Source organism: Lactuca serriola, chromosome 8 (genome assembly GCF_051521515.1).
Source record: "Lactuca serriola cultivar US96UC23 chromosome 8, Lser_US96UC23_V15, whole genome shotgun sequence".
Lineage (NCBI taxonomy): Eukaryota > Viridiplantae > Streptophyta > Magnoliopsida > Asterales > Asteraceae > Lactuca > Lactuca serriola.
The window spans coordinates 247,521,394-247,547,552 of record NC_136415.1 but is presented as its reverse complement, the minus strand read 5'-3'; the positions used below and the strand labels follow the sequence as shown (position 1 = coordinate 247,547,552).

At 35.1% G+C, this 26,159-nt stretch overlaps 1 protein-coding gene across 1 annotated transcript; it reads left to right on the top strand.

The window, feature by feature from the left end:
• Nucleotides 1-1,231: 1,231 nt before the first annotated feature.
• Nucleotides 1,232-4,321, top strand: LOC145070743 (protein SIEVE ELEMENT OCCLUSION B-like). Its single transcript, XM_079017704.1, has 7 exons — nt 1,232-1,473; nt 1,754-1,858; nt 2,088-2,494; nt 2,572-2,687; nt 2,761-2,903; nt 2,997-3,488; nt 3,568-4,321. The coding sequence occupies exons 1-7, from the start codon at nt 1,270-1,272 to the stop codon at nt 4,177-4,179; spliced, it is 2,079 nt and encodes a 692-aa protein (XP_078873830.1). The 5' UTR covers nt 1,232-1,269; the 3' UTR covers nt 4,180-4,321.
• The last annotated feature ends 21,838 nt before the right edge of the window (nt 4,322-26,159 follow it).

The following is a 26,159-nucleotide window of genomic DNA, read 5'->3' as shown; positions in this document are numbered from 1 at the left end:
AGAATAATTTTGCAACTTATAAAAACAATTCCATGATCATTAATAAAATTTACTGTCTAATTAAAAAATTAAGTTTTTTTGGTGGAAAAACAATTTGGAATCTATTAAAGTAAAAAAATTAAGGTTTAATTTAATGAATATTCATTAGTAGCATTTTTTGAACAAACCCACAACCCACCAAATGTTTTTTGTCGCGTTCTTTGAACATGGCACGTTTTCCATAAAAACAATTTGCGGTTGTAGTTTAGGGAGGAAGGAGTCCATCCCTTTCAATCCATTCAACTCATTGCCACATCAGCGTCACATTGGATTTTCTTTATCTTTTCTCTTCTAACCCTCCCGACCCACATCATATGGAAATTATATCTTTCTCAACCCACTAAATTTTGAATTTTAAAATATATACACACTAATTAAAATCATTCATAAATAATTAACAAAAATATATAAAACTAATTCACAAACTAATAAAAAACATACAAACACAAATTGATACAAGTTTTTTTGCTTGAGGTACCGTTAAGTAATACAAACAATTATACATGTTCTTGTATTGTTTTAATAATAATAATAATAATAATAATAATAATAATAATAATAAAGAAAGAGACGTAAAACAAAAAGTGGCAGCTTTAATCATTCACAATTCACTTCACTATGTTTGAAATGAAAATTAAACAGCACTGGAAATATTTTGGATGCATTATTCACAAAAGGATGGGTGGGTTCACGAGACCGCCAACATGCAATTAACAATCTAACCCGTTGGAACCGTAGGCGCAGGTATCATATCTATGCTTTACCGCCGGTACAGCCGAGTCCCAAGTCCCAAACCACTTGTGACTCCGTCCTCCCTTATATAACAATGTCGGACCGCCGTTTACTCTTATATACCAAGTTAATTAACTACTATGTATTATTGTAACTATTTTAAGTTGTTACTATTATTGTTACTATTTTAAGTTGTCAATCGATGTATTACACGGTTTTTAAGTTAGGTTTTTAAGTTAATACACAAATAAAAGAAAGTAGATCCTAATATCTTGCATATAGCCAAAAGCCTAAAAAGTATCAAAAGAATAATTTTTTTACTAGTAGAAGCAAGGAAGTTGATTCAGTAAGCTTTGCTCATTGCTCTCACTTTACTCCATACTAACTACATATACGCAAAATAAGTACTCGACACCCAGCACCAATCTCACCCCCCCCCCCCCCCCCCCCCCCCCCAACCTTCTGCAACAACAAAAACAAAACCTGGAGGGACATCAGATGGTGGGTCCCGAACACAATCCATTGCAGACCACCAGAATTGATGGAAGGTCGATCTTCAGCGCATCAGACAACAATGTAATAATGAAAGTAGTTATGGACACGCATTACCCTGATGACACTGCGGTTGATGTCAAATCTCTTCTGAAAATCACAGAAGACATCCTCCCGCATGCCACCATTAAAGCTGATCCCATTTCTTCGGTATATTACTATCTTATACACCAGTCCACATTCTCAATATCTATGAGAAGGGCCTTTTGCAAAGACTGAGAGATTGAGTCCCTATTCCAATATTTTTGGGTAGGACAAAAAGTTGACATTTTTATAATGCCCTACGTAAAAACTGAAGCCATAGAATCAAGTCCCTTGTAATAACATTAACACTTTGTATTCATGTATTATATTATTATTAGCCAGTCTTTGTACCATTTATAGCACAACTTGGGCTGCCCAAATAAGAAGTTTTTTTTATGTGAGGTAGGGTCCACATACAAATAAAGATATACCGAATGGTGGACTCGATCAAACCGATGTTGCTGTAATGCTCGATTCACAGTCTCACATAATAGACAAAATCACCAGTGAGGTACTATCTAAAATCTATCCATACGGATAGGGATAAATGCAAGAAATAGCAATGTATATATTTTCACTTTTTCCTATTACAAAATCAAATTTGTATTTTGTAATATAACAAAAAAATGAAAGTATGATGCTATAATAAACAAATAATATGAAGTGCATTGCTCTTTTTGCATTTTTCTCTATTACTTATAATTCTATAAAATTTTTTTTTTTTTTTTTTTTTTTTTCAGTTGAAGTTACCTCGGGACGGACACACAACAGCCCTTGCAGTATTAGAAAAGGTGAGCAAATTCCAATGGGATGCAAAGTTGGTGCTAACCCTAGCAGCTTTAGCTATCAATTACAAGGAATTATGGATGCTGACTCAAATGCACTCATCAAACCAACTTGCTAAATCTATTCAAACAATCATGGCGCATACGGCTTTATTGAAACCTCAGCTTGATGCCCTTAATAAACTCGTTTACTCAATTTTGGAATTGACGAGATGTATTATCCAATTCAATGAGCTTCCATCTATGGACATAACTCTCGATTTGCCACCAATCAACACCATTCCTATTGCTATCTACTGGAATATCAGAGGCATCATCATGTGTGCGACTATGATTGCTGACTTGACCATCAAAGACCATGAGTAAATAGACTTTACCCCATTTCAAAAAATAACTAACCTTCATAATGTAATACACTTATAAAGTAACGGGATTTCAGGATTATGGTTTCGTCTTCAGCGTTGCAATTATGGGAACTATCGACATTGACTGTAAAGATTGATCGCATAAATGAGTTTCTCAGGCAAAAACTGGACAATTATAAACGTGTTGTTGGTATGTTGACATAAAACGTTTTGGTTAATTGTATGTAGAGAGTAATGGGTACCTTCTTGTTTGATTGATGCAGGAGACAAGAAAGAAATTGAATTCAGGAGGTCTTTCAGTCAGCTGTTTGAAACAAGCTATATGGATAACATGAAAATCCTCAAAATCTTGATTACGCCCAGAGATGATATACTACCACTCTTTGATGGCAAAACTAAGAAGAGGGTATAGTACTATTTATTAAGTGTATCTAAATTTATCTGTAAATATGCACATACATATATATAGTGATGTATGTATTGTTTTGCGCTCACACAGGTTAGTCTGGAATTCCTGAGGAAGAAGAACGTCCTGTTGCTGATATCAGGGGTAGAAATGTCTAGTGAGGAGCTATCGATTCTTGAAGAAATTTACATGGAGTCTCGCATTCAGGGAGCAAGGGGAAAAGCTCTGTATGAGGTCGTGTGGATGCCCATTGTTAGCCTTTCTGTAGAGTACACAGATGAAATCGACAGGAAATTTGAGGAGATGAAGAACAAAATGCTATGGTACTCTGTGTCCCACCCTTCCATTATCGACAGGGCAGTTATCATGTCCATAGGAGACAGGTGGCACTTTAGGAACAGGCCTATAGTAGTGGTGTTGGACCCACAGGGAAGGGAACTGAGCCCTAATGCCCTCCACATGATGTTGATTTGGGGGAACAATGCCTTCCCTTTCACCAGCTTGAAAGAGGAACTATTGTGGAGGGATGAGACTTGGAGGCTAGAGTTCCTCGTTGGTAGCATGGACCCCACAATACTCAACTGGGTGAGTTACGTAGTTCTTTCATCTAATTATCATCATTAAACATTTTTATATCATAATGGGTGTTTTACATTTTTCTTAGATAAAAGAAGACAAACACATATTCCTGTTTGGAGGTGATGATATCGATTGGATCCGCAAATTCACCAGCAAAACCCGGGCAATGGCGACTGATTCCTGGATCCCATTAGAGATGGTGTATGTCGGTCAAAAAAAGGAGAAGGAAAGTGTGCGTAGGGCTGTTGATGTCATTAAAATCGAGAAGCTTAGTGACAGCTGGCAACAACAGACCATGCGGTTCTTCTGGACACGATTAGAGAGCATGTTGTACTCCAAGAATCAAGTAAAAAGGGCAGATCCTGAAGACCCCATGATGAAACAAATCATGAAACTTGTAAGCTATGACAAGGAATGGGCTTTGTTGTGTAGAGGATCAAAGATTCTGACCAGTGGAAATGGAACCACAATCATGGAAGCACTAGATGGCTTTATGAATAGGGATACAAGTATTGAATCAAAGGGGTTTGATTCGTCGTTTACAGCATACCTTGATAGGACTCATGTTCCAGCAACAGTGTGCTGCCTATTTGAGTTTCCCGCAGCAGGTAGAGTCCCTAATAACGTGCGGTGCCCAGAGTGTCATCGTCTCATGGCCAAACACATTGCTTTCCTTTGTTGTCATGACCAAACATAACTCCATTGAGAGTCAGATACATACAATTATCAATCACAAGGAGTCTGACAATGAGTTTTCTTAATCCATGAATAAATGAGTGCAGTGTGCTTGATTCTTGAAGCTTAAAAATAGTAAACTGGTCCGTGCACTTTGCTCCTTATTCTTTACCTATATTGACATTTTTTGTTCTTGCAATCAATATTTTTGCTCCTAGGAATCTTAATAACTGTTTTTGCTCCTAACTATAATATAATGAGTCCCAGATCAAGCAACAAAATGCAAATTTCAATCAACAATTGATGCTATAAATCAATTTACGTAAGTGCATATAGGGCTATAAATACCCAAAATTTTCTAAGTTGTCTTCATTCTTGATTGCCAATTGATGCCATGAAATAATTCATATGAGAGTATTTATTTAGCAAGGAACAAAACGAACGGGTTATACCATACGGCTTACCTTACCAAAGCTCGTGAGAAAAAATCGATACCATACAGCGTACATATCCTAAGCTCGTAAGGGAAATATCACAAAAATCACTGGATTTTGATGCTTACGAAAAAATGTTTTTGGTCATTTCTCTGTATCGTTCCAAATTTATAGGAGGTCGGCTAAAGAAGGAGGCTTTATTGTATGTCCTTTCAAGCGATGTAGGAAGCCATGGCGATGCTGTAGCACTCCAAGAGTCCAAGCTTTGTGAGCGAAAGCTATCGATATAGAATTTAGAGTAATTGTAAAAGTGATCCATGTATTTTTTATTTATTTATATATATATATATATATATATATATATATATATATATATATATATATATATATATATATATATATATATTAAAGATATGAAGCTTAAAAATAGTAAACTGGGTCCGTGCACTTTGCTCCTTATTCTTTACCTATTTTGACATTTTTTGTTCTTGCAATTAATATTTTTACATTTTTTAGGAACCTTTTAATATTTAAAGTTTGGCCACAAAACTTTAACGGTTTGACAAATTTGATCCATTTTCTAAAAATTTGTTAATTCTTACTCCTTTAATTCTTTAACCGTTTTGAAACTTCTGATCCTTACAGTCAAAACTTTTACATTTTTTCATAAAAACATGAAAAAAACGATCCGAGGCAAAGTCCGGGCTTTTCATCCTTACACTTTATACGTCTGTCATATTTATCGATTCGGAAACAATATTGAAAGCGTCTGTCCCCCGTGTAGCGGGGATAACCTTTCTAGTTATTATTATTATTATTATTTTTTTTTTTGGTATAGTCCACATAGATTAAGGCGATTTTATATTTGTATCTAATATTCATTTAAAATTTTAATACTATTTTTGCATCACTAAGCCTTAAATAGTTTAATAGTCTTTTATATTTGTATATTATGTTGATTTTAAATTAGTTTATAACCCGTAAAAACAACAATTACAAAATTAATTAATTTTTTATAGTAAAAAAATCAAAATTATTAATCAATTATTTTAAATAAGTTATTAATTAAAAGATAATTTTTTAGTTATAAAAAATCAAAGTTCTAAAAAGCTCGTCATGACTCCAACACTTGTACTTTCCGCCCAACTTTGAGAAATTGTCGACTTATATATATATATAATAGCTAAACATACATATAAAATTATCAATTATACACAAAACTATCGATTTAAGTCACGTTTTACAAACGATGTGGCTCACCAAGACTTGTAAAAATTTGAGGCTTGACATTGCCACTAAATTACGTCTTACGTTTTTTAAAACCTTGTATAAAATTATAATCGTTGATTTAAATAAACACATGAAATTTTATGACCTTATCCCGATGTTTTAAGAAAACTTTATACTTTGATTACTTTATGAATAAATGAATGAATGGTTTTTGGATGTTTGAAAAATGAAATTTTACTCAGTATTTTTGGGACGTTACAGAAAAAAATAGGTAGTGATTGTGGTGTTTCACATGTATTATGGCAAAAATAATATATGATTACAAACATAGATTTTGTAAAACATAAATTTCTAGTTGGTATTTACCACAAATCGTAAGGGTTTTAAGTGCATAAGTTTGATTTTGCTTGAGCATAATAGACAAAAGTGGGTATGGTTTTTGGTGTTTCACATTAATCACGACAATAACGAGAGTATCATCAACACATACTTTTTAAAATCTAAGTTCAAATTGGTTTATATTTTAACAATCAAGGATTTTAATGAAATGCAAAAAAAATATGTACGAAAGAATTGTATGAAATGAAGATAGTATTGCAAAACAAAAATTGTTTCTCTATCAATAAGGTTATTGATTGTTGGTATTTCACTAAAATCATGGTAAAAATAATTTCAGATCATTAACACATCATTAACACAGTGCTTTCGAAACATAATTTTAAGTCGGTTATAAACCTGAAATATCAAGTTGGTTATAAACCGAATCTTTATTGCGAGACCCAACACCCACCTACCCCCCTCTTTCTCTGAACAGACCAAACCACTACCACCGCCTAACATCGCCACCACTACTAGTCATCACCATTTGATGAACTCATTTTTTTCCAAATCTAGAACTCAAGGTTCAGACCTATCAATTCTGTAAACCCCTAGCATATGTCTCTCTTACTAATTCACACACATATAAAGACAAAGGTAACACTCGGTTTCGGATTTGCTTATTTATTTGGGGCTGCGTCCCAATCTTCAGTGGTAATGAGGCCTAGGGCCTTGGGAAAGGAAGAATTTGGCCCTTCTCGGGTGTGAGTGTTATGGTTTAAGTGATCCAAGTGTTTGATTGTGTCTTCGGAGGTCAAGGGTATATTTCGGGTATATTTCTGGTCGATAAGTCATCCCATTACATAGCATTAACAACATCATCACCAAACTTGCTACCAACCTCTTCCCACTAATCTTATGCCCTGTCCTTCAATAGGCAGGAAGCATATCTGAACTTTGCCCCAACGGGGTCAGTGCAGCATGTGCGGGAAACTTCACGATGGAGTTTGTCATTCCAGAGGTTTGGGTTGCTTCAAGTGTGGCCGGGTGGGTCACGTCAGTAGGTATTGTCCTCAGGGGGCAAGCTCGTTATGTTTTCACTGCGATTAGGTGGGCCCCAATAGGTTCGACTGTCCGATGTTGAGGGGAGGAGCAGTGAGTGCGCCTTCTCCGACCGCTTTGAGGATCACCGACGGACGAGAGGGTAGGGCAGGATCCCTAACGGAGAGGAGTCGGGTTTTGTGGTGTCAGACAGGGGAGATCAGGACTCCAGCAGGCGATGTTTCAAGTATGTATCTTTTGCTTACTTTTCAGGTTTTATTAGTCTTTTGTTGCTTGAGATCTTGTATCGGTTTAGGTAAGCGTACCTTTGGATTCATTTATCTACTTATGTTTGGATTATATTCTTAAGAAATGTTATATGTTAATTCCATGACATGAATTATTAGTTATTAGTGAAGGGTTACTTCTCTTGGAGCGGGTTGGGAGTGGTCGTATTATCTTAGTTTATAGCCGAGACCAGTTCAGGGGCATTGTGTGGAAGGTTTATGGTCCGGATTCAGCAAGATATTTATCCAACATCGTCAATGTTCAGTGATTTTAGCAATTGTGCTTGGATAGGCTTTTGGGGGTACCGAGGGAAGTGGTGTGTTGCTGAGGTTTTGGTTAGAGCATCTGTTCTATGGACTTCAATATTTGAGTGTGATCTTATTTTTAAGCAGCGGGGGTTATCAGTTTTGCTGGGATTCAGGAAGTGTTCATCTGGTCTTCTAGGATTGTACGGTCTTTTGGGATTGGCTAGTGACAGAACACTAGCATGGGTAAGTGCTTCTTGTCGGCAGATCAATCAGTAGAGGGTAAGAAGGATTGGAAATCCTTCAATTCTCATGTGCTGTGAGAACTTAGTCGAATCAAAGTAGGGGAGAATCGTTTAGGTATACAGGAACATGAGCGGTTGTGAAACTAGGATGGGTTCTGCATGCCCGTTGGGGAGGAAGGCGGCCCAAGTGGTTGTTTGGATTCAGGATTGTGTGAGTTGGGAGTTCGGGAAACTTCCCAACATTGGGTTCGCGTCTTCTTGGTGTTTGATAGGAGGCCTTGGGGGACCTAGGTTGGGGTTCCAATCATGTTTCAAGTTTGGTTGGGGGGTTTGGTTAGAGCGTGTTTGAATCGAGAAGGTGTTCGGATACATATATTAGCGGTAAGGAGTTGGGCGGCAGTTGTGGCAGCATAGAAGTGTTGTAAGACTGCGGGGTGGCCTGTAGCATTCATTAGTGGTTAGTTAGTGTGGGAGTGTTGTAAGATTATGGGGTGGCCCGTAGCATTCACTGGTTAGCAGTTAGTCTGGAAGTGTTGTAAGACTGCGGGGTGACCTGTATCATTCACTAGTGGCCAGTTGGTGTGAAGACTGCGAGGTGGCCTGTACCATTCACCAGTCACTGTGTAGCAGAGAGATTGTGGTAAATCCTTGATTTGCTTACGGGTTTCTTCAGATGGTTTAAGACAGGGTGGGTCTGTTTGCAAGGCTGTGGGAGGGCCATAGCAGGTTTGGAATCAGGAAATGGTAGGTTGTGGGAGACCGGATGTGAGATAAGACTACAATTGGTTCTGTAGCGTTCAGTTTAACATCGGGTTTGGTGTCGAGATGGCTCGGGTAATTATTGCCAATCAGGTTTTCCTTTCTAAAGTCGTGAGGGGCGACTAGATTAGTTCCTTTTGGCTCAGCAATCGGGCAGGAGTCCAGTATTTCAAATAGTTGGCAGACAAGTTAGGACCAGGGAGGTATCGGCTGCTTTTGGAAAGCAGCTAAGGAGCAGCGTGATGCTTCGCTAAGTAGTAGTGATTTGGGATTCTTGATTATGAGGTAACTTGTTGATCGGGAAGTGCTAGGTCACTTGCAGTTTGGATTAAATAATCCCAGAGTAAGTGATTTGACCATGTTGCGCAACTCTCATTTGAGTCTAACCATTGCAGGGATGAATCTTTTACTCGAACGATTATCTGAGCCTTCTGACAAGTGAAAGTGTTCTCCAACTACTTATGGTCAGTGGCTTTGTTTTCATAGGGTGCATCAAAATAATCAGGGCTGGAAGTGTTATGTTTGGTCTGTTATTCGATGATGAAACATCCTAAAAATACGGTCCAAAAATTTCATTTTCAAATCATTATTAAAATCATAAACCATCCACAATCATAAGTCAAATCATAAAACATCATAGTATCTGTCTCAAATAAAAATCTCATAATCAACATCAGAGTAAACTCCCAGGCTGAAGATTGTGGTGTGTGTCATGCGATCATCTCGAGCCCTTCCCCTTGCTACCGGAAGTACCTGAAACCAAAAACTGAAACTGTAAGCATGAAGCTTAGTGAGCTCCCCCAAAATACCACATTCCATACACATATAACATGCAACTAGAAGATACGGGCCCCGCCCACACTCTGCTATCTAGGAGACACGGGCCCTGCCCACACTCCACTATCTCTGAAATATGGGCCCCGTCCACACTCGATTGATGTGCGATACGGGCCCCGCGCACACTCAGCTACTAGGCAGACATACAAGTATCACACAGACAACAAGTTTAACTAGAGTGTCCTTCAGACATATATCATAATCAAACTCAACTACTAGGAGATACGGTCCTGCCCATAGTCAGCTAACTAAGAGATACAGGCCCCACCCACACTCGACTACTAATCATAACATGCTGTGGGCCGGCCTTGGTGCCTTAGACCCGTTCCTATCGAAGGGAAACTCACCTTGTATGACTGACTGCTGAAATCTCGAGTGAGGAATCCATGTCTGTTGCTCCAGCGACTCTTCGACTATTAATTTCATAATAACACTTAATCAAAATCTGATAACCCTTCTTAGGGTAAAATGACCATTTTACCCCTGGTTAAATTCAACGTCCTGGTCAAATTCAACCTTCCAGGTTGACCCTACTCGCCGAATCAGCCTAGTGACTCACCAAGTCCTAGCATAATAAGAAAAAGGGACATATCGACTCTAATTCATTGATTCCCTCCTTAGACTCGTCGAGTTTTTAACTTCCGAGTCCTAGTCCTGTCCAACCTATTGAGTAACCTCTTCAACTCAATGGTTCCACTCACAACCAAAAAATGAGTTAGGGTTCCCTGCCCGACTCGTCGAGTCCATGAACAACTCGTTGAGTCCTCCTTGTGACATATCCATTCAGTCGATTCTAATCCATTCCCATGCTTCTAACTCATAGATCTGGACTCCTTTGATGAAAAAGGAAGGGAGGCTGCATATGATGCTTAAATAAGGTGTAAACCCTCGAAAATAGGGTTTCCCCTTGGCAGACCTACTCGTCGAGTCCGTGCTTGGACTCGCCGAGTAGACTCTTTAAATCCTGCGTCCTTAATGCCATCTACTCGATGAGTTAGGGCTACCAACTAGTCGAGTAGCTCAACTAAAAACTATAATAATTTAAATAATTTCGTACCAGGAACAGGGCGCTACAGATGACATTTTGGCATGGAAGTGTTTTAGCATGGGCGGTCTGTCGGAGAGTCAGACCAATGAAGATTTCAGGTTTTGGAAAGGCAGAAGTGGTTTTTTGCAGGGACTAAGGGATGGAGTTTTGGTTTAGGTTCGGTTGTCAGGAGAAGGTCGTTCTATGCATAGAATTTTTGGTTGCGTTCCTTGGCTCTTTAGTATGGTATGAGTGTTAGTAAGGAGCGATTACGAGGACGAGATCTAATCTAAGTAGGGGAGAGTTGTAACACTCGGTTTCAGATTTTCTTCTTTATTCGGGGTTGTGTCCCAATATTAAGTAGTCATGAGGCCTAGGGCCTTGGGAAAGGAAGAATTTGGTCCGTCTCGGGTGTGGATGTTATGGTCTAAGTGATCCAAGTGTTCGGTTGCATCTTCGGAGGCCAAGGGTATAATCGTAATTTGATATTTTGGGTCTTTTATGGATTTTGGGTTTTGTTCGGGAGGTTTTATTGTTGGAAATTAACCAATTAGTGTGGCCTTCGGACTATTTTGTAATGTTAATTACATGTTAGGTATAGTTATATTCTATACCATAACATGTGCCGTAATGACAATTCAGTCCCTATACTTAAATTATGTAGTATGATGGATATGACATATATATGCAACATGAGAGACTATTTATGTGTGGTTCTTATTCTCTTTCCCTGAAGGTGTAACTGATGAATTTCATCAGTCAAGAACGTATACTATTAAAAGGATGCTCAATCGCTCTTCCTTACGTTTAAAGAGCTATGTATATAACACCATTCATGAGTATCAAGCATATCGATCCATCCATCAGATCATTGATAATACACCATTATGGGAAGAAGAAAGAATCATCTCATGGCATCATCTTCAATTAAACTGCCATTACCGAGTAAGTATAACTTCTTCTTGATTCACCTTTTCATCTAATACGTATGAGACATATATTAGCTTGATCCTCTTAAGTTTAATATGTGGTATCAGAGAAAGGTTTAAGTTTATTCAGACCCTGCGTTAATTTTGATTCTCGCTGGACAATAACATGCCCTAAGTTTTAACTGTTTATCTTGTCTAAAAAATTTGCTCATCACAACTTTCGAAAATCTGGAATTTTGTTGTGCTTAGTTAAAAACAAAATTAATTTGGGATGAAAATTCAATAAACAAAATCAAAATTAATGTGTTGTTATGTGGTTTTATTCGATCAGTGTATGAAAAACGAAAGGGGGAAAATGTTTTATGATAAACATGGGTTTTCTGATTTTGATGAACCCACTGTTCAAATATTGATTGTCCAATAATAGAGAAAACCCGGTTATCTATTTGCTTATATTGATATTCATGTTAATTATCTTATTTTTCATTCCCAAATGCTTACTGTGATGAAATGTAAATCCCACCAATTCAATTGTCTTTTGACACTCCAATCTCCAGTTTTTTTTCTCTTCTAACTTCTTCAATCCTTTTGAAGTATTCTATTGTTGTTGGATAAAAAAAATGATTAATTGACTTCAATATGTTTTTTGACCCCACATAAATACTGCATATGAAGTCTGTATTTTAAATTTTGCTTACATGCTTCTATGTTATAAATTATTTTGGGTAAACTGCTCATTGCTTTTGCCCTGCTCCTTAGCATATATATTTGTTCCTGAGCAATCCATAAAAAAATTTATTATAATTTTTATGGCATTAATATAGATACAGTAAATGTGTAAATACATTCCACAACAATATGATATATACATGTGGATGAACAAACAATCATATCCGTTGACCAAAATTCACTGTTTTTTTTTTTTTTTTTTTTTCATAATTGCAAATCATATCATAATCAACATTAGTAATCTCATAATTGATGATATTTCAGTTACTTATTAAATGATTGTGATGCAGTTAAAAAAAAATTGTATGTTGAAATCTTTAATGGTAGAACTTGTGTAAACCTTTAACATTCATGTGCAAATTTTATGATGCCAACTTGATATATTGCTATGAAATTAATTATGTCATAGAATATACATACTCCACTTACCCATTATCCTTTTATTCATAATTGCGAGTTCCATATGTGATGTTTGGTAAATATTTTAACATTTTAATCCATGATGGTTAATTACTATACTATGAACTTTTGTTTTGCCAAACATACACCCATAAAATGGTACTTGATTTAAATTGATTTTGTAAATTCTAATTGTATGGCATGTAAATTGACAAATATGCCGAAACTTCTTAATCCTCCAATATAAATGAGCATGTTATTAAAATAATTTAAATTGTGATGCTTATTTATAAGTGGTAAACTTGGATGTTATGTTTAAGTGACTGGACCAAAGAAAGGTTGCTTAAGTTTGACATTTGAGTTTATTGAACACCACATTAAGAAATTGTTTGAGTTATTGTTCAACGAACCCAAAGGCTAATTGGATAATGATTCTCACAATGAATATTTAGCATAATATACATAAATATTGTATTTCTGCCCAAAGGTGATTGCAATAATTATGTAGCGTTGTATAATTTTTTTTTTTTGACGCCATTACATTTAGTTATTGGTCTAGCCAAAGCGAAACTTATAATTAAGTCATGTGTCTACATGACCTATTATTTTGGTGTTGATAATTGGTATACTGGTATGCCTTATTTGATTATCCCAAGGAATCACTTTAATAAACGCTTAAAAATGGCACTACTTAAGTAAGTGATGAGAAGGTCTGAAACACAGGCACAAGTAAGCCTCAAGGCAACCTTGTTGCCAATTTGCCATAACAATGGGCATTCATACCAAGATTGCCCCAAAATATAAGAATGGCAAAGAGATTCCATATAATCTGAAAGATGGATTGGAATTGAAGAGCAATCAAAGTTGGGATTGATAAAGACTTACACATAGAAGCGCTTGACCTACCTTCATTACTTTAGAAAGTGGTTATCATTTAAGTCTTAATGATACTCTTTACGTATTGTCTATAAATTGAAACTTATTATTTGTATAAGTTAGCGAATGTTGGCTATATTTTTACATTTGGATACAATGATGTAACTATTAGTTTCAATTCCCATTTTGATGGATTATGGTTGTTTGGAGGGAGACCTCTTTAAATTATAACCTAAACAACCATTTTATGGAATCATTATTATCCCTTATTATTTATGAGAACTTAACATGAAGGGGAAGCTTCATCTATGTTATGGCATCAACACTCAAGCCATATTTCAAGAGATAGAATGTTAAGACTCATGAAAGATGGAGTATTACCAAATCATAACTTATCAGATATTGAAAAATATGTGAAATATATGAAATGGATTTTAACCATTCCTATGGGCATAAGTGGAGATAAATCATTTGTAACATTTTATTGATGATCCCTCACCGCTACATGTATCTATACTTAATACTAGGCGAATATCCGCGCGTTGCGCAGTGGGATAATTATGTAATTTAATATGGTTATATATGGTTTAATGTATTGTGAATAAGCCATACATAAAACTTGTATGCGATTAAATAGCATGTATATTTTTTGATTTACAGATTTTTTATCATAATAAATAATGAAATTTTTTTACTATTAGCTTAAATTTTTAAATGTAATTTTTATGTACACATTAGTATCTAATGTAATTAGTTGATGATTATGGATTCTCATTTGTGGTCGTCTATTTATGTTGAACCTCATAAAAATACATATTTAACGACTTTTGTTAGTTTTACTATTGAATAGAAAATGGTGTCGTATTTTAAGTAAATATAAAAAAACTCATTCTCAATCTATTTTAAGATAGTGACATATTTTAAGTCAATATAAAAAATAATATTCTAGAACTAATGAAAAGAAAAAACAGAGCCAAAATTTTTAACTATAATAAAGTTGATTCCAATTAGAAAGTGTTCAATCGAAGATAATATCATTCAATAAACATCATAAGATATTGCGTTATATTCAAATTACAGACATCATTTTTGTAAGAGTCATTCAAAATATAAGAGACTATAGTGCCTAATACAACAATGTAATAACCAAATGATCCTAACATATTTGAAATGAAATATAATTATAATATATTATCTATGCAACTAAATTTCTGCACAACATGTGGGATTCGTCTACTATATGGTATTCTTCTAATATATTATATTATAGTATAAACATTATATTTGGAAAACCACTTTGAGTTATATTGTAGTTTATAACATTAAATTTGTGATGGGCTGTATTTTACACACATTTGTGTATTTATATCTATATTATATATTTAAAACAAATCTTCTATAAACATCCAACCTAAATATTCATCTTCAAGTTTTCTTTCTACTCCACGTAAACAAACTTTTGTTATAAAGCCAAAAATAGAATAAAAGACACTTAATTGTATGATCATGATATATTGTATTTTGATTGGGGCTTGTACAAAACATGCATGAACATATATTATTAATTTATCTCTTGTTTTGGGTAATTCGAATAAGATAGCTTCAAATCCAACGTATCAAACGGATTACCCATTTACTAAAGTCTAAAACCCAAAAACTCAAACATGTTCTAATACCATACAAATGCATGAGGTTTTAGCAAATTATTATGTCATATGAATTACCATTAATTATGTATGATTAATTATTAAGAAGGTGAAAAGGTTTGGGGGTTTCAAATACATGAGGTTTTAGCAAATTATTATGGGGGGTTTCAAATGCATGACAATCAAGGGAAAATGCAAGCTTTATAAGTATATAAGATAAATGAAAATTTCGAATCTCTTGAAATGTTCAAAACTTTTAAGGATTAAGTTTAAAATCAACTTAACCATAAAAGTTGTAAGATCAGACATGGTGGTGAGTAATATGGTAGACATTCATACATTTGTCAAGTACCCAACCCTTTGCTTGAATTTGTAAGGATAATGGGATTGTTAACCGATACACCATAATTGGCACTCATCAACAAAACGACGTTGCCAATAGAAGGAATAGAACCCTAAAATTCATGGTGCAAAGTATGGATGCTAACACCAATTACGCCTCATATATTATGAATCAAGGCATTATAAATGACAGTCCACATCTTAAACATAGTTCCTTCAAAGCTTGTTCCTGAAACTCGTTTTGATATTTGGACAAGAAGAAAAACAAATTTAATGAAAGATGTGTGGATGTTCGAGTAAAGAAAACCTCTACAATCCTCAATCACATAAACTCAACTGCAAGTTGCTTCTTCATCAGGTATCCTAAAAGATTCAAAGGTTACTGATTTTATGTTCCATATTATAGTAACTAAATTCTAGAAATGAAGCATGCCAAATTTCTTGAGAATGTCAAAATCAGTGGGAGTGGTTTACTGAGGGATTTTGACCTCCAAGAATCTTCGACTATAATGCAAGTGCCTATTACGATTATCACTTCGTTAGAAGATTCAAGTTTTTCTCATGAAGTAGGAGCAAATTAAACACCACAAAATGAACCTACTTAAGATATTGACAATGAAGCCCTTTAAACTCAACAACCTATAATACATTTTCAATGATGTAAGCAGTCCATCAATTTTGATACTTACATGAGGCCGATCTTGATCTAAAAGAATGATGTTTGGGAACTTACTAAATTACTAAAGGGTTTCAAACCCATAAGATGCAAGTAGGTCTTCGAGACCTAATTTCATCCGAATAATTAACATCGAACCATATAAAGATTAATCGGGCACTAAAGGGTATGCATAAAACAAGGTATTTATTACCATGAAACATTCTCATTAGTTTCTTGAAATGAATTCCTTAGAGTCACATTGACACTTGTAGCTTGTTTTATTTCAAGCTACATCAAATAGATGTCAAACAATTTACACTTAACAATGATTTACACGTAGATGTACACATGACCCAACTAAAATGTTTTATTTTATGGGTCAAGAAAATCTAGTGTTTAACTTCAAAGAAACATTATATAGGCTAAAACAAGCTTCATGCATTGGTATCTAAAGTTCGATGATGTCATGAAAAGGAACGACTTTATTAAGAACCAAGTAGATCAAAGTATATACCTCAAGATGAGTGGGAGGAAATTTACCATACTCGTATAATATGTAAATGATATTTTATCTACGAATGATGACATTTATATGATGCATGAATCAAACCAATTGCTACCATATCATCTCGATATAAAAGATCTCGTTGAAGCCTTGTATGATATATGCTTATAAATACATTAAATAGGATAATCCTAAAAGGGATATATTGAGTGCGTATTAATTAGCGATAACGTGCAAAAATGCTTCTCTTCAATTATTTCCATATTTCAAGTAAGTTTATGTTCATTTCAATACCTGAAAACAGAGGTATAACAAGATTAAGTGAAATTCATCCTATAAGGTTTTGTAGTTGGAAGCTTAACTATGCATGAGTTTGTACTCGTCCTAATGTCCCTTATATCATTGGCATACTAAGTCGTTATCAATCAAATTACGATCTAGATTGCTAGAAAGCTGCCAATAAATTTTGTTGACATTATAAGGAGACTAATGGTTACGAGCTTGTTTATAAAAAGAAGTAAGAAATTATAAGTGATATGATTTTTTTTACTATAACTTTGCAAAATGCAAGTATAATATTCATTATTGGGATACATCTTTATGCTATCAGTTGGCCAATATCATGGGAGAGTCATAAACATAAGTCGACGACCACATCAACTATGATGGAATGATTTATTTTCATAAATGATGAAATTTGCCATGGAATATTGTTGAGAGATAAATTGCATGGCTCATGATTGTGAATTCCATTTATGGCCATTAAAAGAAAGTTTGTTGCTATAATTTTTCCTATGTAAGTTTTCCACTAGCAATATTATAGTGGAATGGGGATTTACCTCGATACAAAATACTTGTTCATTTAAGAGCAAGTTGGGGAAATAATATTTGTATCGAATACATTAACACTGATAATATGCTAGTAGGATCGATCACGAAAGGTCTACCACCCATTTATTTGAATATGTCGTCAGTATGGGTATAAGGCTAGACTTAGTATTATGTAATTCTAGCACAATGCTTTTATGGAACTTTTCATTTTAATTATTCAAGTACTTAATTATTATTCCTCCGTAATATGCAATTTGTCTATATTAATAACTTGTGCACACTTACTTTCTATATAGACAAATGTACGTCATTACCACTTAAATCTAATGTTATTTGGCTTAAATTAATCGTAAGTTTTATATGTAGCACTAAAGTATGATCGGTGGGGGTCCCGTGTCTAAACATGACATGTTCGGCTGTACTTTTCTACGTTGGTGTTAACATAAAACAAGATGAATACAACTTGGCCAAGATAATAAAACATGTATACAAATAGTCACTCGGCCAAGTGGGAGAATGTTGGAAATTAACCAATTAGTGTGACCTTCAGACTATTTTGTAATGTTAATTACATGTTAGGTATAGTTATATTCTATACCATAACATCTGCCGTAATGACAATTATGTCCCTATACTTAAATTATGTAGTATGATGGATATGACATATATATGCAACATGAGGGACTATTTATGTGTGGTTCTTATTCTCTTTCCCTGAAGGTGTAACTGATGAATTTCATCAGTCAAGAACGTATACTATGAAAAGGATGCTCAATCACTCTTCCTTACATTTAAAGAGCTATCTATATAACACCATTCATGAGTATCAAGCGTATCGATCCATCCATCAGATCATTGATAATACACCATTATGGGAAGAAGAAAGAATCACCTCATGGCAGCATCTTCAATTAAACTGCCATTACCGAGTAAGTATAACTTCTTGATTCACCTTTTCATCTAATACGTATGAGACAGATATTAGCTTGATCCTCTTAAGTTTAATATTTAAGGCTTAGGTGTGTTGTTAGTGATGGGTTTTGAGCATTCTAACACTCCTATGGTGTATATGCAACCTTAGAAACCTTGGATCTATGTTTTCTCTATTATACATGCAAATTTTCATTTTCCAAGGTTCTCATCCTAACTAACATATCATGGGGTATATGTATTATAAAACTTGGTAGAATGACATACCTTTCTTGTTGCTTGGATTCCTTAAGACCTTGTGAGCCTAGCACCCCAAATGTGATGCCTCAAATGCTTCACACAACACCACAACTCTTGGAATAACTTGAGAGAAGAACACTTGATCACAAAATCGGCTAGCCCTCACCTTTTTGTCTTAGTGGCCGACTTTACTTCCTATGAGGTTCTTTATATAGTGTGTAACATGTAGGGTTACACCATGCAAACCTGATGTGTGTATAACGCACTAGTTTTAATCATATTACTTCAAACACAAATTAAACACATGAAAGGCAGTGAACCTATCAATTAATAGTATAGTTTAAGCAAGTAGGGTATCGAACACAGGGAACGGTAACAATCAAATTAAGTACTGGTATTACCTAATTAAAAACAATTAATAAAAGAGCGGGCTTTTCTCTAGTTTTGAAAGACTATAAACTTAATCAGTGAATTAACTTTCAAACAAAGACAATTAACAACTAAGAAGAACAAGAAAGGACAACTAGATTCAATGATAAAAGAGACTTCTGTTCAGATTCGATTCACTTATTTCTATGGTTGATTTCGTGTCAAGTGCAATGGATCAATATGTCAACGGTTACCGATTCTTAATGTGATTGGGTTCATGTTCACTATTACCAATCCTTTAGTAGACAAGTTAATTCGAACAATGGCCAATTGATTAAACTAACAAGTTTCCTAGTGTTTAGTTTGTATCAAGTAAGACTTGTAATAATAGCTAATCAAATTTGTTCAATTCAATCAACTCATATGTGGCTGTTCATCACACATGCTCACACATTGATTTACCTATTTTCTAGTTAACCCTAGTTTCATATTCATTATTCCTAGGCATAAAATCTTATATTCACAAAACTATATGAATCAAGTAATCAAGAAGATGTTCATGCAACTTAATAACTCACTTATTAACAGAAAATATTTATCATCAGTACATGAGGATCTTTAACAAGCTTAACAAGATGAATAACCAAATTAATATTAATCCAACCACTCAATCAAACCATGTTCATAAGATCATCTCGTCCAAACAGAAGTAAAAAGCTTTTAGCTCATATCTAAAGCAAGTAATAACCTAAAATCAAAATCTAATGATTCAAACATGGTTCAAAACAAAGATTAAGAAAAGTAGAATGATTATTTGCCTTTGATTCTCTTCTAAATTGCCTTTTATGTTGAATTCTCGAAATCTAGGACTCCAAGAACCCTTCTGGCCTCCATAAATCGTCCAAAGCCTCCAGCATTAGTTAGGGTTTGAATGAGAAGTATTTCTATATATAAATTATGAAAACAGGGCCAACTCGAGAAGTTTTCACCACCAACTCGTCGAGTTTTTTCGATAATCCGCGTATACAGCATGTACGGCAAGGCATCTTCGAATCGGGAACATTCTGACCAACTCGTCGAGTTATTTCGGAATCAACATTTTCTCAAAACACGAAAGTCGTGCGAAATTGTGTTTAGTTTTCAGAACATTTAGAATCTCGTCAATCAGAGTTACGGTTCATGAGATATGGCCAAAACACTGACGAGGGGTCAAGCTGTCCAACAACATCCTTCTTTCTTCAAAATTCAAGATCCAAGCTTTCAATCGCCAATTCCACTTCCTTTTCCTTCCGAGCATGTCTTTATTGCTGAAAATCAAATATTTAAGATAATTAAGCACCTTTTGTTCATTAAATGAGATAAAAACAACATAAAGTATTAAGATAATGCATGAATTTTATAACTAAATATGCCCATATCAAAACCCTAATGTGCATGACCTTTCATTTCCTCCATGATCCATGGGTTTTAACCTCCATGGAGCACCCTATGGGTGCTAGCCTAATCTAATGAGTCATGAATCATAATCCCACTATATAATAATGAATGATTTACCAAATCAATCCCTATATATATATATATATATATATATATATTTAATTAGTCTCTTTTGATCACTAAATTAATTCTTGATCAATACTAACTAAATAATATGATTTCATACTATTATATTAGAGCATATAATATATGGACTTAGACACATTATCCAACATTTAGAAGCATCAGGCTTCTCACTACCTTTCCATGGATATAAGGTTCGTTGGAAATGAACCAAAGACGAAGAAGTTAGAGCCAAGTTAAGTTTAGGGTTTTAGGGTTTCCATGAGAACGCAGGGCGTATTCATTGAGAATACGGGGCATAGAAGGTTAAATGGTTGCGGGTGGTTTGTGAGTATGTTGGGCGTACTCCCTTCAAAGCAAAACCTAATTTCGGAGTTCCTACCCTATATAAACAACATTATACCACCCCTTTGGTCATATTAAGTCAGCCACCACCTCTTTTGACATACATAAAGCCCTAAAGTGCCTTAGGTGAGGTTTGGAGCTTGAAAGAAGATTCTTGGTGGTTTGTACAAGAGACGAAGAAGGTGGAAGACTCAATCTCTAGAGAAGAGCTTAGAGATCAGTGTTAGCATCTTCATTTCAATACTTTAGAGGTATAAAGTCTCTATCTTGGCTACTCATTAACTACATCTAATTTTGGGTTGGTTTATGTCCATTTTAGTCCCTTTTTCTTGGTCTTGTGAGTTAGGGTTGTTTTAGGAGCTCAATCTAGTAGTTCTAGACATTTTAAGGGTCCCTCATTCATAAAGGTGCAAGCTGTATGGAGAGTTTTTGAGTTCATACATGTGTTAAGACCATCCATTAAGCTCTTTAGAGCTCTAGAGCCCCATTAAGCCATACATGCTAGTAAAGTTTCCAACTTTACTTGAAAAGTCATCCATTAGAATAAGACTGGAGAGTTTGGAGCAAGGGCTGACGTGATTAAGTGCTTAATGAGAAGAAAGGATATTATGGGGAGTATGTTGGGTGTACCCATCTGGTATGTTGTACGTACTGGCCCTAAAGGGCGTACGCTGAGCATACCAGCTGAGTACGCATGTCGTACTCAGTTAGGGTGAGGTTCTTGATTGTTGACCTTTTTGGACATTTGACCATTGACCAGAAGTTGATTTGGGTTGACCATTGGATATTTTGGGCCTTTTGGATATTGGGTCTTCTCGGGATAGGTATGATGGATTTGGGTCTTGTGGTGTCATTTCGGGTTTGGGATATCGTTTGGGCTTGTATTGTTTGAGGTTTTGTTGGGATACTATGAATGTGTGTTTTGGTTTAGGAAATGTTAATGGTCTTCAAAGGAAGGCCGATGTGAGGGTTTGGGAATTGGGTCACTAGTGGGCTTTATGGATCTTGTAGTTGGACCTTTTTTGTTATGAGCTTAGGCCTCAGTTTTGGTTCATGTTGGGTCAAGGGTAAGATGGCCATTTTACCCCAAGTATGGATTGGAACATAGTTTGGAACCCAATTGCTAATTGGGTGTTATTTTGGTATCGATAGCTCGGGAAGCCGTCAAGGCAGCAACTAGGGATTTCTATCAGTGAGCTTCTACATTCGAGGTGAGTCTTATCATTATTTCGATGGGTCGAAGGCACCAATGCTGGACCATTTGGTTTATGTATGGTAGGTAGACCCGGGAGTAACCCTTGGCAGTTTGTATGAAAGAGCAGGAGGTGGCTTCTGGCAAACTATATATAAGACCATAATATAAACTCTGGAAGCCAATTAGTTAGAAATGGTAGATTGTATGTCGGTTGTCTTTATGATGCTTGCATGGAAGACCAGAAGGTGGCTCCTAGCACTTATCTGTAATACCCCGGGTTTTGGCCCTCGGCCTAGCAAGAAAGACCACGAGGTGGCTCGTGGTATAATGACAAGACTATGGTTGGCACATAGCACTTTTATTGATTGATTGGATATGTATGACATGTGTGATTCGTTGGATATGTTTGGTATGTGGTATTTGGGGAACTCACTAAACTTCATGCTTATAGTTTGTGATTTATGGTTTCAGGTACTTCCGATTCGAAAGGTTAGGGGTCGTCTTCATCGCAGCGCATACACTCGTGTTTTCCGCAATATGTGATCTTTAGGAATGAAATCTGATAATTGTTTTATTTTGAAATGCTTTTGGATGTTTGGATAAAGTTACAATAGTGTTTGAGTTATTATAAAAATGAAATTTTTATCCTTGATTTTTGGGACGTTATAAGTTGGTATCAAAGCCTTGGTTTGAGGGATTCAGGCATACTCTCAGGTGTGCCTGAACTCAAACTAAGGGTTTGGTGAAAATTTTTATAAAATAAAAAGAAATTTCTAATCAAGTAAGGGGTGTGATGCGTGCAATCGGCCGAGCTCAAGTAAGCAGTTCCCAGAATACCAATACATGTTTATTACAATATATGATATGATTAAGAAAATTACATGCTAGATTAGGGCTAAGGGTCTGTGTGACAACCTGAAATTTCTAGCTTGTATAAGCATTCAAATCTATCAAAGTTAGACTCGTGTTCTTATCTTTTAGCACTGCTTAGGGTCTATTCTGAGTACTCTGAGACTAGTGCATCAAAGGAATCAGTGTTTGGACTTTTCAGTTAAGGTTCCAAACCATCTAGCAAACTTTAAACCTCCTCAGAAGGGGTTTACTGTCAAGAAGTTTAGAGCTTACGGTCATGGTGACCGTAAACTCCCCTTATATGTATGATTCATGATCATTTTGATCATTTCTCTCCTTTACAAGTCAAAAATCTTGAAAACTCTCTCAAGTATCATAAGATTTTTGCTTCCAAATCTTCAAACAAGTAAGTGATTCCTTCCTTGTGTGTTAGATCCTTCCTAAATCCATGTTTCACTCTTGATTCATCCAAGGATTTCATATTTTATCTAGATCATCAAAGTTTCTCAAGAACACGGTTGTGTTTTGGACCGAAAACACCTTTCTTTGCCTTCAAATCGATCTTTGTGTGCTCAAGGTTTCACCTGACACTCTACATCCTTTTTCCAAACATACTTTCGTATCACTCACTACAGGTGGGTTCATACCCATTAACTTATCTTTTAAATGATTTTAAATGCTTTTATGGGGGGGGGGGATACAAGTAGAAAACATGTTAGTTATATAATCAATCACATGTGATTTATAACTGTGTTTCAACCAAAGGATTTCATTTACTTTAAACTTTGTTATCAAACAAACTACTTTTAAATTGTTTTATAAACTGACATCAAGTCATTATTATTTATTGTTCAAAACTCTTTAAATGTATTACAAAACCTCTTTTAAACTTATATATTGTCAAAAGCATGTCTGCATATGTATAATTATATAAATAATGTTTAAAGGACTTAGAACTGTTAACTCGCTTTATTTCCTTTTCCTTGTTTGGATGTGGACTTAGGGTATCGATTATTTGTCCGAAGGTCGTCTAAATATTATATATATATATATATATATATATATATTATGTATACATATGTAGATATAAAAGTACTATCAATCAGTGCAATACCTTTGGGTAGCAAAGGTATACATTCAGTCATTTATTCAATTACAGAAATCACTAGTAAACCATAATAGGTATAGTTTAGGGGAATACTATAACAGAGAATACTATATCAGAGAATACTATTACAAAGAATAATATACAGAGCATACTATACAGAGAATACTATACAGAGAATACTACACATAGAACACTATTATTATAACAAGTATACTATAACAAGGTTCAGAAATAACATATTGTGAGATACTACTTCATGACACAACGACCATTTCGTTGTGTCATGTTTTGTAACTAGAATCTCCTGGAGGGAGAGCATGAGTTTGTGTATAGATCTATACTGGATTGACTATCCTACACCCTTGTTGTTCGCTACAATGGGATTTGCAAGTCTACAGGTGTAAAATGTCATTTCTTCCGACGTCTTTCATCGTCGTGTTATAGTCAGTTTAGTATGGTAACAATGTTATCACATTTTGCCTTAATTAAACCATTGGTTTTAAGGTAGTTATTACTTCAGTAGTTAATACAAATAATACTACAGTAGACATACATTTTCCCATTATATTCAAATTGTGATCTTCTCACATAAAGGGTAATATAAAACTATATTTTGGTAATGATAGTCATATCTGGGAAAAGCATTAACTTTTACAGAGAAACAAACATACAAAACAGTCGGGTCTTGGTAGAAGACTACTTTTTATACTAGTAGAAAATATAGGATTTTCTAGGAGTTTTCAAACATATACAAACATTTACATTGAACATTTACAAACATTTTCATCGAACTTATACAAACATTGACACTAAAAACTTATGAACTTACCAGCTTAAATGCTGATCTACGCTTTCAAAATAACTTGTATTCTCAGGTCATCAGTAGACATGTACCGATGGCAGGTTTTGAGAAAACGGAGCACAGTCAAGACTCGTCTTTTATTTTGGTTATTCATTTTTGGTGTCTTATTACTATTTTAAGAACACACTTGTATGAAATTATACTATTAATGCAATAGATGTTGTTGTTGCTTATTTACTACTTTGCATTGTTATGATACTATACATGACGTCCTCCGCCCCGGAACGTTTCCGTCGTTCAGGTTTTGAGGTGTGACAGATTGGTACCAGAGCCTTGTTTATAGTGAATCGAGTATGTCAACCCATAAAAGATATACAAACTATAAACACAATAGGATTAAAATACTCTGATCAAGAGTTTATACTTTTAAATACGAAAATATTTAACTATGTATACATACCTACATTCATACTAAAATCAGTGTCACTAGGACAGAACAAAAGTATTACGATTGTTGAACATCACAGGTAGGCTTGGGGATGAATTGTCAGTTTTAGGAATGACATAGCCTGATCAACTATGTTGGTCCGAGAAGTGATTAGTATATGCCCAAGAATGGTTGTGAGGTGGCAACAAGTCTATAAACTTACCAACTCTACTACAATGATAACATTAGAACAGAACATAAATCTAAAATACTATATGAGTATTTTGAGTTACTATAATTAATTATTTGAGAACTAAAAAGGTCTTTACTACTAGGTCAATAGTTTCTAAGTGGGTACGCTAAGGTTATATGTGATTAAGGTGTCATAGACTTAGAATCTGTGATCTTTGCTTTACTTCTTGTTCCTTGTTTGGTTGTGGATTTGGAGTTACCGTTACTTATTTGAAGGTCTATCTTGTTTTGATTTCATATAATTGGTATGCACTGTGTAAGTATTAAAGTAACTGGTAAGGAACATCTTATAATTATCTTAAGTAGTACGTCTATTTATATTAGATCCTTATACCCCTTTTCTCGCGTAGATATCATGGCTGGATTCCATCCTCCTGGCGACCCATACTTCCCAAACGAAGGCAATGTTGGATGGCTTGAAGAAGAGCCAGAAGATGATCATCCAATCCCTTTGGATGATCACCATGCTGAAGGCTTTTCCGATGATTCTGACTTCGAACCAGAAGTCAACAACCTACCTCAAGGGTTTCAAGTCCCAAATCTCAACCCTCGACCAGCTTTTCAAGGTCCCACACCCTTGTGG

Excerpts from the sequence above, each read along its gene's own strand:
- LOC145070743 (XM_079017704.1), top strand. The coding sequence starts at position 1,270 with ATGGTGGGTCCCGAACACAATCCATTGCAGACCACCAGAATTGATGGA. Across the intron at positions 2,688-2,760 it reads CAATTATAAACGTGTTGTTG|GAGACAAGAAAGAAATTGAA; the intron begins GTATGTTGACAT and ends TGATTGATGCAG. Across the intron at positions 3,489-3,567 it reads ACCCCACAATACTCAACTGG|ATAAAAGAAGACAAACACAT; the intron begins GTGAGTTACGTA and ends CATTTTTCTTAG.